Here is an 18,295-nt window from a genome sequence, read left to right as displayed (position 1 = left end):
AGCACAGCTGCACAGGTTTGTGTAACAGGTCCTACATGTCTGGGACAGCCTGTGATGTTTAGCCTTTCACACACTGATCCCAGATGCAGAGGATACCGGTCTTACCTGGTGTGTTACAAGAACGGTTTCTATTTTTCATTTCTCTATATCTGAAAGTGAAAGCTAAAGATTTTTGTATGTTTTTTTCTTCTTTAATACATATTTTCAAAACCATTTGTATTAATCCAGTGTATTTATCCACACACAAATTCACCAGTGAAGCAGAAACCAACATAAAAAAACAACAAACACATGCACTGTTAGTGTTTCAGTGACCCCCCACCCCCCTTCCTATTCCATACACACACCCTTTTACTCATAACAAGATAACAGCATTAAATGGTTTCAGTTTCATTCTTAGTATCAAATCAGAACAAATTCCAGACTGTTTCACTGCAATTCACACAGACCACAGGACCTGTGAGGAGCTGCATTTTCAAACCAAAGGAAGAAACAAGCCAGGACTCCAGTAAGCGAGAGAAATAAAGGCCAGGTAAGAACAGTGCCCTATCAAGTAAATGTTTCAGCATTCATTGGTTGAGATGGAGAAGCAATACAAATGGGTAGAATGCAGTACTATAGATCTGAAATGCCCTTTTTTGTTTATCATATAAACAGTGCAGAGAAACAAACCAAAACTCCAGGGAACTGAAAGGTTGAAAAGACAGAAGGTAAGTACACTGTAATGTCTATAATAAGTAATGTGAATGATTGTTACATGAATGCAACTTTTCAGCTGTCATTGGTTGATATCAAACTGGTAATATTGCACATTCACATATTAACGATTACATATTTATGGTTTGAGCATTTGATCAGAATTATATATTATAAAGTCTGTATGAATTGATGTTACCAGTGGGATCTGGTCATATTAAAGGTGTGACAGTCTCACTAAGTTGGGCGCCAGGTGTGAAAAAACCACACACGAAAAGACAGATACAGTGAGGAAAAAAATATTTGATCCCCTGCTGATTTTGTACGTTTGCCCACTGACAAAGAAATGATCACTCTATAATTTTAATGGTAGGTGTATTTTAACAGTGAGAGACAGAATAACAACAAAACAATCCAGAAAAACGCATTTCAAAAAAGTTATAAACTTATTTGCATGTTAATGAGGGAAAACAGGTATAGTGAAATCTTAGGGAACAGGAAGCAAGAGTAAGAAAAGACGAAGAAAGAAAGATCACATGACCTGTACCCTGTGCCGGCTAACCAGAGCCTAAGACCAATAGGGTCAATAACTACACAACAGATTTTAACGTTTCAGTTGGTAAGTATTGTAAATAAAGAAAACAAAGGAAAATACAATAACAAAAGTCAAAGTTGAATTCAACAGTTTCACTAAAATACACAGTCCCGGTCAAACTAAACAAAGAAGTTCAATGAGGGTTGGAGGAGAATCAAAATCAAAATTCTACGGGTCGTAGTAGGGACATTTTATAGGCTTCACGAAATGCAAAAAGTGACAGGGGCGAATGCAAATCGTCACATCCCCTCCCCCATGGAAAAAGACAGGACCTGGGCCTGGCAGTCTAGAAAAGGGCAATGGATGGTACATCTGGAAATCCCATCCAGTCCTCTTCATCATCTGTATCTTCAGCAAAGATGTCAAGGGAAACAAGGTTTGAGCTTCGAGACATGAACAGTTCATAGGTCTTCACCAGAGTCTTCCATAACAATTTGGTAATTTACTGGTCCCATTTGTTGAATGATCCTGTATGGGCCTTTCCATTTTGGGGCTAATTTAGCACTAAAGTGGACAGAGGCCTTTGACAGTGCATGTGTTCTAAACCACACACGGTCTTTGGGTTCATACCGCACATCTCGGTGGCGTTTGTCATAGTTCCTTTTTTGCCGTTTGCAGGCTTTTGTTAAGTTGGTAGAGACGAGTTCATGAAATTCCGTCAACCTAGATACAGGGTTCTGTGTGGCAATGATACTCTCCGATACACCATATCTTCAATTATGGTGAAGGAGGATAACGGATACCTGGTACCAAAACTTTCATCATGTTCTAGAATGGAATGGTACACTTTCCGAATGTCTGGGTCATTTTGTTGGGCCCTCCAAATGATTTCATCAGTTAAGGGGAATACAAATTATGTTTCATCAGGAGACTGCACAGAAGCATATGTACCAGCAGCTAAGGTGTCAGTTGCTTCCACAGGAGGAGAGACAAGAAGGGTTTTCAAGGTATCAAATGCCTGTTGGCATGCAGGTGTCCAAACAAAACTTGCTCCTTTCTTCTTGAGGGCGTTTAGGGACTCAGCTACGTTGGAAAAATGTGGCACAAAACGGTGATACCACCCCACCAAACCAAGAAAACGCTGTACTGCCTTGAGGTTGCTTGGCTGTGGGAACTCTTGTAAAGCTTTCGTCTTGTCAGAGTCAACTTGAACTCCAGCGGAAGACACAACATGACCAAGAAACTTGATTTGTTTTAAGCATGTTTACTGTAAGGCCAGCTATTTCCAATTTTGTGAAGACCGCTTGGAGGTCACAGAAATGCTGCTGTACATTACTGGAATAAACAATTATGTTGGAGTACTTCGGTGCGTCCAAGGGTTGAGGTGCATATGGACTCATTCTGTATTAAAAGATTTGATAGTTGAAGTTTTTCAGACTCTGACACATTAGATTGTTCCACAGCACAAAGGATGAGAGAGGTGGTGGAATCATCATTGAAACACTGTGAGGAAGGCATAGAATACAGAGGAGGAAGAGAGGTAAACAATGCAGTAGTAGGAGTAAACACAGTTCTTTTGGGAGAAAGGCAATGTGTCCAATCAGACACTTTCAAGGTCCCAGGCTGGAAAGGGAATTGTCTGTTTCCATGCGGCTTGAACCAATAATTATGCTCAGCCACATTTAAATGAATGCCGCTGAAGAAAATAAAATCCAAACCCAGTACAACAGGGAACGTTAGCGTTTGAGAAGATAGGACAAGAACAGGGAAGGTCCAAGACTTCTCATGCAGAAAAAGAGTGAGCTCTATCCATCCCAATGGTTTAGCTTCTCCATTAGCAAGGTATAAAGGTCTTCAGTTTTTCTTGAGGTTGCTTGAATTTTAACCATAATTGCTCATTTAGAAAGTATAAGAGGATCCTGTATCGAGAATGGCTCTTTCCTTCCACTGGCGAATGGTTACAGGCACCACAAGTTGACAAGGAACGGCAATGAGAGGTTCGGATCTAACAGTAGGTCGTGATGTCTTAGATTTGTGGTGGTTTGCAGGTGTCACAGGTGGAGTGGTAGCAGAGGTTGATGTCACAGTAGTTACAGTATGTGTTCGGGTTGGTTTTCCAGTGCTTTTAGAGTCAGTACAATGCAGATCGTCACAAAGGATTTGTTTGGGAATAAGGCAATTTAGGCACCTGAGCAACTAGTAATGTAGATCCTCTTTACCTCTATACCTTTTTAAATAAAGTAAATAAGTCAGTTGAAAGCATACACCGATCAGCCATAACATTATGACCACTGACAAGTAAAGTGAATAACACTGATAATCTCATTATCATGGTACCTGTCATTTTGTGGGATATAATAGGCAGCAAGTGAACATTTTGAAAAATGGGTAAGCATAAGGATCTGAGCGACTTTGACAAGGGCCAAATTGTGATGGCTAGACGACTGGGTCAGAGCATCTCCAAAACTGCAGCTCTTGTGGGGTGTTCCTGGTCTGCAGTGGTCAGTACCTATCAAAAGTGGTCCAAGGAAGGAAAAGCGGTGAACCAGCGACAGGGTCATGGGCGGCCAAGGCTCATTGATGCACGTGGGGAGCGAAGGCTGGCCCGTGTGGTCCGATCCAACAGATGAGCTACTGTAGCTCAAATTGCTGAAAAAGTGAATGCTGGTTCTGACAGAAAGGTGTCAGAACACACAGGGCATCACAGTTTGTTGTGTATGAGGCTGCGTAGCCACAGACCAGTCAGGGTGCCCATGCTGACCCCTGTCCACTGCCGAAAGTGCCTACAATGGGCACGTGAGCATCAGAACTGGACCACGGAGCAATGGAAGAAGGTGGCCTGGTCTGATGAATCACGAGTTCAAGGTGTTGACTTGGCCTCCAAATTCCCCAGATCTCAATCCAATCGAGCATCTGTGGGATGTGCTGCACAAACAAGTCCGATCCATGGAGGCCCCACCTTGCAACTTACAGGACTTAAAGAATCTGATGCTAACGTCTTGGTGCCAGATACCACAGCACACCTTCAGAGGTCTAGTGGAGTCCATGCCTCGACGGGTCAGGGCTGTTTTGGTGGCAAAAGTGGGACCTACACAATATTAGGCAGGTGGTCATAATGTTATGGCTGATCGGTGTATATGTGTATTGAAGAGACAGAACTATTCAAAGGGGAGTTCCTGAAACTCTATTAATGTAGGAAGCACACTTAATCGGCATGAATCAAAACAAAGATGCCGATTAAGCATTATACACATAGAAAGTCCACAAAATACCTGTACACAGAGCACAGCTTTAATGATGTTTCAAAATGAGCTCCTCCTTCAGGAAACAAGAAGTCATTATCCTGCATCAGTTTATTATTACATGATACACATGGTAGGAAAAAGTATGTGTTATTCTTACTGATTATTATCAGGGCCCTGCATTTTGTGTGACTGAAATACAGTTGATAAAACCAAGTCATACAAAATGTAGTTATTGTATGTTGCTATCTGTGTATCTTTACAGAAATCTATTACATCATCCCTTGTTTATATGTGCTGTATGTGTATCCAATGAATATCCATACTGTACTAACTGGAGTCATGGTACTGATATTACCTTTAAATATAAATTCACGTGTCATGCTTAACTTTTTAATTGATAACATTGCCTGACTCTACCACACCCATCTCTGGGCCCTCTCATGGATGATCGGGGACACTGTACCAGTCGTGCAAGTAATTTCAATATAATCCGTGAATTGCAAAAACACAAAAATAATAATAAGAGATAATTGTGCTGTACTGTCTGTGACAATTACTTAAATGTAAACATTTTCTATATTATCTTCCACTCTTTTAACAGCCAATAAGAAGTCCATTCTGGGGGTGGACACAACAAAGAACTCGATTTGACTGAGAGCAGCATACTGGTGAACAAGGAAAACATAGTAGGAACTATGTCCTGTCTGCCCCATGCGAATGAGGATTTACTGAGGAGAAGTCAGGCTGTGAACCAGGCCTCTGACTGCTTACAGAGACCTACTCCAAGTTATTGGCAGAGATTCCCAGGAATCTTTGTAAGTGCTTGTTGTTGTTTTGCTTTACTCAAGCAAAATGTAGTGCTGGAAAATGTATTTTCTTCATTCTTTTCAGTCAATAAACTTGAAATATTTTTCTATCAAGCCTCCCCCAATTAAATATACAGACATTTCTACAGGTGTTATTGAAATATTTCAGAGGTCAATATGTACTTAGTTCTGATAGTTCTGAATTTCAAAACAAACTATCATAACATGTTCCATAATCGAAAACATCCAGAAAAACATGACAAAGCATGATATGTTATATCTTGTTCTGGTGTTGCTGTTGTTAATTTCTCTAATTTCTTTCTGTTTAAGGGTCTGCCACAAAAAGGTAATTTGCTAACTTTTCATTAGATTTTGATGACTTAAAGGTTATTTTTCTTTGACAGTTTCTTTACATGCAGATCCAAAAAATTTTGGAAATAAAATTATAGAACTAAAATATTACAATATTTAACTTATCAAGCTTAGGTCAGCAGTGTGAAGTAATGATCAGGGCTCTGGACTCTGAAGATGAGGGTTGGGGGACACCGTCGCAGTACCCTTCAACAAAGCACTACCTGAATTGCTCCAGTATAAATCCAGCTGTATAAATTGGTAATTGTATGTAAAAACTCAGTTGACCTGGATAATGATGTCTGCTAAGACATATAATGTATTGATTTATTTTCAAATATTACTATATTTTTTCTATTACAGTTGAATATACTATTTCACTTTACTTTATAGAAGACCCTCTCTGTCAGTAGTGGGTTGGTTGTGGGACGTGGCCTGTGCTGGTAGAGGCAGATCTGTTCCTGGAAAGACCAAATCCAGTTTGTTGTATAGGTCACCCTCAAGTACTAATTTCTAAAGACTCTGGACACATGAGTTACTGATGAGTGAAGCCGATCGCTTGTTCAGTTCAGGGAAATGTGGCTCTCGAGGGTTGAAGGAAATTTAGGTTTCTTACAAATGCTTTCAAAATTATAACAAAACACCTGAATTGATTAGAATTCAAAATGATTAAGTGTCTATGAATGGATGATAACAACACAATCCAGAAAAATTGAGTAAGGCTGTTAGGATCCAGAGGAACTATTAATTACTATTACTACATCTGCATATATAGAGAAATATTTAAAACAAAGTAGATGTGTGTGTTGAAAAGATTAGATTAGGAGAAATCTGAAACACTAAGTCATTGTGCTTCAGAAAGTAACAGTATCTGATATCAAGATGCACATGGACAGAAACCTTATGTATTATTCCTATTGATTATTATTAGGCCAAGTGTTTTGCATGACTGAAATACAGTAGAAAAAGATTACAGTAGAAAAATTACTACATATTTTTTTTATATCTATGTATTTCTACATAAATCTTTTACAATATACCTCAATTCATATCTAATTGTTTATATGTGCTGTATTTATTATTTATTTTCTTAATCCTTAATGGCTTACTGTATAAGATGTTTGCTTCAATGTCCCCAATGTTTATGTTCCTATCCAGTTAAAATCCATACCATGGTTACTGGAGTTACCTGGGGTGCTGAGTGTCAGTTTGTAAACAGACTCCCTCAATATCAGCGTTTTGAAGCATGCAGTATTGTGGAGTGCTTAGTGATCCTGGTCTTCTGTCCTGTTGCGTCTCGCATACAGACTGATATTGATAATGCCATTCGGGATATTCCAGGTGAGTTCAGTTTTTTTATACATTTTCCTTTATTGGGTTCTCTGCTGTGTATGCAAAACACAACTCAGTATACCATAGGATTGCATTTGACAATCATTACCAAGAGGACTCCCAGTTGCTGGATTTAGTCATATAGTGCATATTCACATCTGTTCATATTGCCAATCCAGTATATTGTATGTAATAATATATATTATTTTACTCATGAAACATAAATCTAATTTTCCTTAAAACTGTCTCCACTGGTCAGTGCTTACTATTTAAACGTAATCATAATTTCTACAAGTACACTCATTTTGGTAATGGTGAGAAAAACAATGTCTTGTTTCAGAAATATTAAACCATTCTATGTTTTCTTCCACTCTCTTAACAGCCAATAAGGAGGCCATTCTAGTAGTGATGCACCACACTCACGACCCGGACCAAATATTTGTTGAGAGCAGCTCTCTGGTGAAGAACAGGGCAAACATAGTGGGAACTGTGGACTGTCTGTTCCATGAGACTGTGGGATTACTGCAGTGTGAAGTCAACACCCAGGCTGTGAAGAAAGTATCTGAAATTGTACAAATATATACTCCCAGTCATACTCCAATATGTCATTCTCTAACCTTTATCCAAAAAATTTTGATTGTGATTTCAGCCAGTCTGTTACTTATCCTTCTTGTGATACTTGTATGTTATTTGGCCAATTTGTTTTGAAAACGTTTTTTTTGTTTCCTCTTCACTATTCTCACCCAATCAGCTTTAAATATTATATTCTATTCAATCTAGAAAAACAAAGTATTCAGAAATATATATATTCCATGAAGAACTGCATTTCTTTCCCCGTGTGTCTGTGAACGAGTTCACCGTCTTACTCTGTTACTATACTGGGCCAGAGTTCAACCCTGCTACCCAGATATGTTTCATTTAAGTTTGGTGCAATAAATTATGAATTTACTATATACAACACCTCAGACCAAGGAATGTGGTAACAGTTTATTGAACCTCTGAAATAAACCAATAAGCAACAATCAATATTTGTGTTACTGTCAGTGCTGTTTGTCTCTCCTACCAGTGTAACTCAGCAACCACAGACTCTGTGGGTCAATTGCAACAAACATTCAGATTTAGCAGCACGTGACCCAGCACTTCAGAACAAACATTCATAACATGCCCTGTAAGTAGTTTCATTCCAGAAAACAATTATAGTATAGTGTTGGATTATGAAACAATGAAATGGCTGAAGTTTCTGAAATAAACTAGCACCAATTATAGTTGATACTGCCTGTGCTGCCAGTGTAGCTCAGCAACGACAAACTGGGGGTCAATTGCAAGATTTGTTACACCTATTGGACTAACTTGTAAACCGTTTGCATGACACTTTCCTCAGGATCATCCCCAGTTCAAGATCATAATTTCCTTCTGTTAGGCAATATACAGTGGCAGCTATGTTCAGCTGCTTTAATTTATAATGGAAAGGAGTAGTAGTCACAGCCCACTATTTAGTGCACATTTTTCATTATAATACTTTAATTATAATAAGGTCTCCAGTCCATGTGTAGTACAGTACAGTTCTATTAAATTTGATTTAATTAAATAGAAGGATTTGAAGCCCCTGTGTCCATATTGTAGGACTGTTGTCAACCAGACACAAACCGGCTGTTCTCAATTAATCTACACCTCCTTCAGAATACACCAGTCACACTATGCTGACAAATTTATGCCAGTGAGGAGGGGTCTCACTATCCCCAGCCCCTCTCCCCACACAGACCTGACACATTCCCAAATGTACACATTACAGAGTCAATGTCTGGAGTTACAATAAAACAAGATTATTACAATTGTAAGATTATTTGTTAGAACAGAATTTCCCATAGAAAAATACATTCCATCTGGTTCGGTAGAGGAAACAGACTTCCTTCCTTTTACCTAAGCTCCCTGGTAGCCTCTGGTAGGCTCTGGTAGCCTTATCTGTACGTGCAGAAGACCAAAGGACCCCCAGACTTCTAAATTACATTAGCATAAAGCACCCAAGTCATGGTGGTGGCAAAATGCTATTGGTTGGAAGGAAACCTTATAAAAAGGAAAACAGAGAAGTTTAGTCTCTTAACTTATTCATTCTTCAATGAGACAACACAAGACAGAGCAGGAGGAGAGGAGAGACATCCCTTCCTGCCTGACCAGACCTAAGCTGTCCTGCGAGAAGAAACTGGGTATTATCTGTTACTTACTGTAATCCAGCAGAAGCTTAATATTACTTAAGATAACTTATTTTCAGTAATATAATTGAATGATATTAGTTTCCTATTTTTGTCATAAATACATGATTATTGCACATCTGTGACTTGACCACATCTTCCCTCTAAATAAAAAAAAAATCTTAAAAGAGAAACCAATTGACTTATGAGTTTTCAGATCTACCATTTAGACGGACTGAAAAACCAAGCATATCAAATTCTCTTACATAGTGGTACCAGGCAGGGCACGAAGTCCACCAGGCAAGAGGCCCTATTACTAACAAAAATACTTAAAATTGCCTTTAATTAATTAATTAATCTTTCATTAAAACAAACACAAAATGGTTAAGACAGGCACTAAAAATACTAACTAATCCTAAAAGTCCCCATTTAAACTATTCTAAGAACTAAGCCTGTCTTGCCCCCCCAAGAGTCAAAATCCTAGAATTACAGTGCAAATATGCAAAAGGAAGTCTTAGTCCCAAATGTCCATTCCAGTTCACAGCAGGTGAATCTCTAAAAGCCCCTGGACCCGGCCCTGCAGTGCCACCAATCCTGGGAAGGGAGAGAGAAACAAGGAAAGGAAATTCAAGAGGGACGCGTCATTGAGGCCGGGTAAGTGAAACCACACACACGCTACAGAGGTTATTTTCCCCATTCACGTCCCTCTGCTATCCTCTTCCCCAGTGAATCTTTCCACAGGTACACTACATCCCACCTCAGGCCCAGCTGACCACAGGGGGAACACACAGTCTCTACCAGCCCTGTGAGATAAGTAGAAATAGTATAGAGTCAGTCCAATATCAATATTCAGATTTACAATTTCTTTCCCTCTTCAGGATGCTACACTCGTGTCACAAAGGGGCAGCCAGGAGACAGTACAGGTGCACAGCCAAGACTCATTCAAGACCAAGGAGAGTTGTCCCATAGAACATCAGAGTACTTATCCTGCCATGAACAATTCCCCTGTGCCAATCAGTGGCTTCCTCTGTTCCTCAAGGCAGGCTTCCTCGCCTTTAATGCTCCCAATTGCCGCATGCCTTCCTGCCTTGCTCCCCACAGTGCTGTCCTCTTCCCTTATCAGTCCCAGGCATTCCTCCTTACTGCTCTCTGCACTCCTCTTTTCAAGGAGGTTTTCCTCATAATGGGTCAGGAGATGGATGAAAACAGGTGTGCTCGTTGAAGGAGCGGGGGGTTGGGGGGGACACCGCCCAATCAGATGGGTGTATCCTTAGTGTCTGGAGTTTGAGAATGCTGCCTTCGAGTGAAAATACAATAAAGTGAAGAAACCAAAGCAAAAATCAAGTGAAACTTAACAGAAGCAATACAACAAGTGAAAATACAAACCCACAACAATCCATGATAAATGAACACACCAATCACCCCTCCCAGCACCTCTTGTAACATTAACGAGATATTCAATCAGCTCCTATTAGGCTAGGCCACAGATTTGTTTTCAATAGGGCTTAACTAGAACTGGGATATAGACCAAAGACACCAGCAACCAGCCTAAAAAGTTCTAAAGCATTTTATTTTTACAAAAAGGAATAATTAGCAATAAAATCAGCAGCACATTAATACACAATTGGGATACCACAACGAACACGTCATTCAAAGAGTCCCTACATCACCCATACTATACATGCACTGGAATAATGCACTTAACCCGAACCAATTCATACAGTAAAGAGAACAATTACACCAATCACAATACATCACACCATTATGAACAGCTTCCCCAATACAAACTCTTAAGAAACTGCAGTTTGAACTCTTATCTAATCCCATTTAAATAGCTACACGCTTAAGAAGCGTCCACGTGTCCCCATCAATACAATATACATGTACACTCACCTAAAGGATTATTAGGAACACCTGTTCAATTTCTCATTAATGCAATTATCTAACCAACCAATCACATGGCAGTTGCTTCAATGCATTTAGGGGTGTGGTCCTGGTCAAGACAATCTCCTGAACTCCAAACTGAATGTCTGAATGGGAAAGAAAGGTGATTTAAGCAATTTTGAGCGTGGCATGGTTGTTGGTGCCAGACGGGCCGGTCTGAGTATTTCACAATCTGCTCAGTTACTGGGATTTTCACGCACAACCATTTCTAGAGTTTACAAAGAATGGTGTGAAAAGGGAAAAACATCCAGTATGCGGCAGTCCTGTGGGCGAAAATGCCTTGTTGATGCTAGAGGTCAGAGGAGAATGGGCCGACTGATTCAAGCTGATAGAAGAGCAACTTTGACTGAAATAACCACTCGTTACAACCGAGGTATGCAGCAAAGCATTTGTGAAGCCACAACACGTACAACCTTGAGGCGGATGGGCTACAACAGCAGAAGACCCCACCGGGTACCACTCATCTCCGCTACAAATAGGAAAAAGAGGCTACAATTTGCACAAGCTCACCAAAATTGGACAGTTGAAGACTGGAAAAATATTGCCTGGTCTGATGAGTCTCGATTTCTGTTGAGACATTCAGATGGTAGAGTCAGAATTTGGCGTAAACAGAATGAGAACATGGATCCATCATGCCTTGTTACCACTGTGCAGGCTGGTGGTGGTGGTGTAATGGTGTGGGGGATGTTTTCTTGGCACACTTTAGGCCCCTTAGTGCCAATTGGGCATCGTTTAAATGCCACGGCCTACCTGAGCATTGTTTCTGACCATGTCCATCCCTTTATGACCACCATGTACCCATCCTCTGATGGCTACTTCCAGCAGGATAATGCACCATGTCACAAAGGTCAAATCATTTCAAATTGGTTTCTTGAACATGACAATGAGTTCACTGTACTAAACTGGCCCCCACAGTCACCAGATCTCAACCCAATAGAGCATCTTTGGGATGTGGTGGAACGGGAGCTTCGTGCCCTGGATGTGCATCCCACAAATCTCCATCAACTGCAAGATGCTATCCTATCAATATGGGCCAACATTTCTAAAGAATGCTTTCAGCACCTTGTTGAATCAATGCCACGTAGAATTAAGGCAGTTCTGAAGGCGAAAGGGGGTCAAACACAGTATTAGTATGGTGTTCCTTATAATCCTTTAGGTGAGTGTATAGTCAGAAACCCAGACAGACGTCCACTGGCGACGGGGCTACACGTTCATATGCCTGGTCGCGCAGACACCACACGGCCAGTCAAGCTCCGGGATCACATTCTCAGCTCAGCTGCCTCCTCAAGGCTATCAATAGTCTTCCACCAAATTCCTGTCACCCGTGGGACATTAATACTTAATTAGCTGGGTTTTATTTATTTTGTTTAGCTTTATATTTATTACACGTATTTGTTTATATACATTTAACACGTTTGTTTGACTATCTTTTGACACGTGATTTTGTGATCTACACACTTATGACTTTTTTGGTTTTGCACGAGTTTTGTTTCTTGATTGATTGCACTAATTACCTTGTGAAGTATTAACTACCGCATTCCAGTAAAGCCTTCTTGCGTCTTTTATTGGCATGATTATAGACAGCTGCGGTAGCCTTTTAAAAAGGGCTTGTGCACCTGAAGAGAGGGGGCACGACAACGAGCCGAGGCAAAAGAGACCTAAAACTAGCTTTGCAAGGACGCACACGTTTGGATTTGGTTATCTGTTTGTATGCATTTTTGTATACCCCCTGCCTGCTACTATAACTGGGTTTTAAGCTTTCTATGGACACTGGAGGTACTTGTTGAGCTCGCGTTTGTATCGGGATACAAGCCAACCCTTCCGACATCGCTCTAGCAGTGGACGGGACCATTTTTGTGGGGGGTGGGTTTTGTTCCTGTTGCAGAGACTGTGTTTTTTTTGTTTTGTTTTTCAAATCCATATTGGAAGTTTGAGTCCTAATGCTCAATTAAAACACTAGGTGGCGCAGTCGTGCACTCTTGGTAATTCTGCCAGGCAGGTCGAAATCTACCCCCTCACGTCGATGTAGTCCCTACATCCCACCCAGCCACACAAGGCCGTTAGCCGTGCTGCCTGCACCCGTCACTGCATCCCGGCGTGTCTCCATGCTCCCGAAACCTGCCCGTCTGCTTCCCCTGACGCTTCTTGCCTTCCGAAACATTCCTGTACTTCTATACAGGTGCAGCAATCGCTTCAAGCATTGTCATCTGTTGATAATTATCCAATTAAACGACCCGTATAATCCCTAATATTCGACCCCTTTACAATCCTCAGCCAGTGCAGGGGAGAGGACGCACAGATACCGTGTGTGGACAACGCAGAACATTTTAAAAAGCATAGAGTGTAAATGGGAAGGAAAAAAGTTTTTAATATATATATATATATATATTTTACTACTGATAAACTAAAGTTCAATACAATCCATCTGGTTGCGGTTTCCCACTCATCTCATTCTCTATGTGTAACACGCTGCCAGTCCCAGATATTACAATCACATCCAAAAATGCATCTCCACCTTAATATAATAATATTAGACAGAAAATGCTCTTCGAGCTCACGAGTCAGATGGAGGTGAGCCGCTGTGTGTTGGAGGTTTCTTTCCAAATTCAGGGGTGTTATTTCTTAGGTAGGTAGGTAGGTATATATACAGTACTGTGCAAAAGTTTTAGACCGGTGTAAATAAACGCTGTGAAGTAAGAATGCTTTAAAAAAAGACATGTTAATATGTGACCCTTACAATATTATACATTATTATTTCCTGAAGTTAAACAGTATCAGGTAAGAACGAACAATTATAAGGCGATTATAATTATGAGATACGAAGTCATGATTATGAAACACTCAATCGAAATTATGAGATAGCAAATCGACCTGGGAGAAATAGAAAAATGCGACTACTTTTTTTTTTTCTTTTTCATGGAAATGGGCTTAAACAGCAAAAGTCACGAAAAGTCCTGATGACATGATCAAATGGTTTCAGTTTCATTCTTACGATCACATAACTACACAGTCCCCGCTGATTCAAACACACACAGCAGAGATCTGTGAGGAGCCGAGCCTTATTTTCAAACCTTTTTAAAACCAACAGAAGATGAGTGCACACAAGCAAGCCACGACTGCAGTCAACTGCGAGGGGAATATAGACCAGGTAAGTACACTGTTCTGTCAAGAAGTACAAATGTCCGCTTTCATTGGCTGAGAAGCAAAGTATATGGCTGGAATGCAGGATTGTAGATCAGAAATGCCCTGAAAGTGAAAGTGACTTTTCTTTTTATTTATTTTTTAGAAGCAATTGCAAAAAACCCCAAAAAAACACTGAAGCACACTGTTCATTTGAAAATGAATATATGTATGCCAAATGTAACAGCCAAGCAAACTGCATTCAGGATGCTGATGAAACAATTATTGTTTTCTGCACCAAGCATTACGGATTGACTTCATCCCTTACCAAATACTTACCTAATACTAAATTGACACACAGAAGATGACATTGTGTGGACCCTGGTACTATGTTTTAGAGAACATGCATATATTTGCATTTACTTGACCAATTTAGCATAATGTAATTACCAACGTTGCCTGTTTCTCATACAGCCGTCAACACATCAGCAGACCACCGAGGTAGGTTGTTTTCTCCATTGACAGATGTGTTTCCATATATGAAACTTTTTTTTTTTTTTCTTGAAGAATAATCTCAAAATGTTTTCTTTAACCCTATGAGGACGAATGTGGAAAATAAGTGCTTTCTAATATTTGAGCAGAAGTGATGGGTGCATATGCAAATAATAAGTCTAACCTGACAAGATGGAAAAAGAATATTATGTTCTAAAGCCTTGAAAACCAAAATCTGAAATGCCCTGAAAGTGAAAGTGTGTTTTGTCTTTTGTTTTACATATAGAGTGCAGAGAAAGCAGACGTTTCTCCAGTAAATTGTGAGGGGAATATGTACAATGTAAGTACAGTGTTGTGTAATGTCCAAAGCTGTTCTATCAATGTAATGTACCATATTTAATTTGTTGAGATGGAAAGGCTATACATATTGGTAGAATTCAGGAGTGTAGATCCCAAGTGCCCTGAAAGTGAAACTCTTCACTTAATTATGCAATGGCACCCTGATAATTACTCTAAAGTTGCTTATACATGACATTGCTCTGTATCTCCTGGGTGTTCTTCTAATGGAAAGGATTTAATAACCTTTGCAATTAGTCCAAAATAGACATGGATTTGCACTCATTATAGCTTCATGGGCAGACAGGGACTGCGGTAATACACATAAAAAACAACACTGTTTGTGCTATCAATAAGGAAGTGCTCAGGGATACGGTGGCAGACGAGCCGTGAGCAGGAGATGCTGCCACATAACAAAACTAGTCTCTAAAAAGGTTGAACACAATGGTAGCGCCCCCTCGTGGATATACTTTACTATTCCACCTCCTTAATAATGTAGGAGAGTCGTACCATTGTGCAAGCTTTACAATAATTACGGTTGTCCAAATGTAGTGCTCCAGCTGGTGACCTAAGGATTTCCAAATTATAATAATGTATCTGTCTGTGATTAGCTAACAATTTGTGTTTTATAAACTAGTATTTACTTAAAAAAGAAAAACAAACTACTTTTACCAAAATATAACACTATCACCTGCATCAATATTTCGATGTTGGAATTTCGATTTTTAGAAGCAATTGCAAAAACAAAAAAAAACACTGAAGCACACTGTTCATTTGAAAATGAATATATGTATGCCAAATGTAACAGCCAAGCAAACTGCATTCAGGATGCTGATGAAACAATTATTGTTTTCTGCACCAAGCATTACGGATTGACTTCATCCCTTACCAAATACTTACCTAATACTAAATTGACACACAGAAGATGACATTGTGTGGACCCTGGTACTATGTTTTAGAGAACATGCATATATTTGCATTTACTTGACCAATTTAGCATAATGTAATTACCAACGTTGCCTGTTTCTCATACAGCCGTCAACACATCAGCAGACCACCGAGGTAGGTTGTTTTCTCCATTGACAGATGTGTTTCCATATATGAAACTTCTTTTTTTTTTCTTGAAGAATAATCTCAAAATGTTTTCTTTAACCCTATGAGGACGAATGTGGAAAATAAGTGCTTTCTAATATTTGAGCAGAAGTGATGGGTGCATATGCAAATAATAAGTCTAACCTGACAAGATGGAAAAAGAATATTATGTTCTAAAGCCTTGAAAACCAAAATCTGAAATGCCCTGAAAGTGAAAGTGTGTTTTGTCTTTTGTTTTACATATAGAGTGCAGAGAAAGCAGACGTTTCTCCAGTAAATTGTGAGGGGAATATGTACAATGTAAGTACAGTGTTGTGTAATGTCCAAAGCTGTTCTATCAATGTAATGTACCATATTTAATTTGTTGAGATGGAAAGGCTATACATATTGGTAGAATTCAGGAGTGTAGATCCCAAGTGCCCTGAAAGTGAAACTCTTCACTTAATTATGCAATGGCACCCTGATAATTACTCTAAAGTTGCTTATACATGACATTGCTCTGTATCTCCTGGGTGTTCTTCTAATGGAAAGGATTTAATAACCTTTGCAATTAGTCCAAAATAGACATGGATTTGCACTCATTATAGCTTCATGGGCAGACAGGGACTGCGGTAATACACATAAAAAACAACACTGTTTGTGCTATCAATAAGGAAGTGCTCAGGGATACGGTGGCAGACGAGCCGTGAGCAGGAGATGCTGCCACATAACAAAACTAGTCTCTAAAAAGGTTGAACACAATGGTAGCGCCCCCTCGTGGATATACTTTACTATTCCACCTCCTTAATAATGTAGGAGAGTCGTACTATTGTGCAAGCTTTACAATAATTACGGTTGTCCAAATGTAGTGCTCCAGCTGGTGACCTAAGGATTTCCAAATTATAATAATGTATCTGTCTGTGATTAGCTAACAATTTGTGTTTTATAAACTAGTATTTACTTAAAAAAGAAAAACAAACTACTTTTACCAAAATATAACACTATCACCTGCATCAATATTTCGATGTTGGAATTTCGATTTTTAGAAGCAATTGCAAAAACAAAAAAAAACACTGAAGCACACTGTTCATTTGAAAATGAATATATGTATGCCAAATGTAACAGCCAAGCAAACTGCATTCAGGATGCTGATGAAACAATTATTGTTTTCTGCACCAAGCATTACGGATTGACTTCATCCCTTACCAAATACTTACCTAATACTAAATTGACACACAGAAGATGACATTGTGTGGACCCTGGTACTATGTTTTAGAGAACATGCATATATTTGCATTTACTTGACCAATTTAGCATAATGTAATTACCAACGTTGCCTGTTTCTCATACAGCCGTCAACACATCAGCAGACCACCGAGGTAGGTTGTTTTCTCCATTGACAGATGTGTTTCCATATATGAAACTTCTTTTTTTTTTCTTGAAGAATAATCTCAAAATGTTTTCTTTAACCCTATGAGGACGAATGTGGAAAATAAGTGCTTTCTAATATTTGAGCAGAAGTGATGGGTGCATATGCAAATAATAAGTCTAACCTGACAAGATGGAAAAAGAATATTATGTTCTAAAGCCTTGAAAACCAAAATCTGAAATGCCCTGAAAGTGAAAGTGTGTTTTGTCTTTTGTTTTACATATAGAGTGCAGAGAAAGCAGACGTTTCTCCAGTAAATTGTGAGGGGAATATGTACAATGTAAGTACAGTGTTGTGTAATGTCCAAAGCTGTTCTATCAATGTAATGTACCATATTTAATTTGTTGAGATGGAAAGGCTATACATATTGGTAGAATTCAGGAGTGTAGATCCCAAGTGCCCTGAAAGTGAAACTCTTCACTTAATTATGCAATGGCACCCTGATAATTACTCTAAAGTTGCTTATACATGACATTGCTCTGTATCTCCTGGGTGTTCTTCTAATGGAAAGGATTTAATAACCTTTGCAATTAGTCCAAAATAGACATGGATTTGCACTCATTATAGCTTCATGGGCAGACAGGGACTGCGGTAATACACATAAAAAACAACACTGTTTGTGCTATCAATAAGGAAGTGCTCAGGGATACGGTGGCAGACGAGCCGTGAGCAGGAGATGCTGCCACATAACAAAACTAGTCTCTAAAAAGGTTGAACACAATGGTAGCGCCCCCTCGTGGATATACTTT

The 18,295-nt window shown here is 39.4% G+C and overlaps 1 protein-coding gene and 1 long non-coding RNA gene across 5 annotated transcripts in view; both read left to right on the top strand.

The window, feature by feature from the left end:
* The first annotated feature begins 406 nt into the window (after positions 1 to 406).
* Positions 407 to 7,991, top strand: LOC136713066 (uncharacterized). Its single transcript, XR_010804905.1, has 6 exons — positions 407 to 532; positions 658 to 710; positions 5,078 to 5,291; positions 5,613 to 5,628; positions 6,792 to 6,974; positions 7,348 to 7,991. It is a non-coding gene; the product is annotated as an uncharacterized LOC136713066 (long non-coding RNA).
* A 6,103-nt stretch (positions 7,992 to 14,094) lies between these two features.
* The window catches only part of LOC136712828 (uncharacterized), an 81,169-nt gene continuing 76,968 nt past the window's right edge, over positions 14,095 to 18,295 (top strand). For 3 of the 4 annotated variants that reach the window (XM_066689736.1, XM_066689898.1, XM_066689814.1), the window contains exons 1-7: positions 14,096 to 14,246; positions 14,693 to 14,719; positions 14,997 to 15,050; positions 16,082 to 16,108; positions 16,385 to 16,438; positions 17,470 to 17,496; positions 17,773 to 17,826. In XM_066689736.1, coding sequence (XP_066545833.1) covers positions 14,190 to 14,246; positions 14,693 to 14,719; positions 14,997 to 15,050; positions 16,082 to 16,108; positions 16,385 to 16,438; positions 17,470 to 17,496; positions 17,773 to 17,826 — 300 coding nt within the window. In that variant the 5' untranslated portion in view covers positions 14,096 to 14,189. Of the gene's footprint in view, positions 14,247 to 14,692; positions 14,720 to 14,996; positions 15,051 to 16,081; positions 16,109 to 16,384; positions 16,439 to 17,469; positions 17,497 to 17,772; positions 17,827 to 18,295 lie in introns of all 4 variants that reach the window. The other variant, XM_066689660.1, reaches the window with a different exon arrangement.

This window comes from Amia ocellicauda, chromosome 1 (assembly GCF_036373705.1).
Source record: "Amia ocellicauda isolate fAmiCal2 chromosome 1, fAmiCal2.hap1, whole genome shotgun sequence".
Lineage (NCBI taxonomy): Eukaryota > Metazoa > Chordata > Actinopteri > Amiiformes > Amiidae > Amia > Amia ocellicauda.
This window is presented reverse-complemented; position numbering and strand designations above follow the sequence as displayed.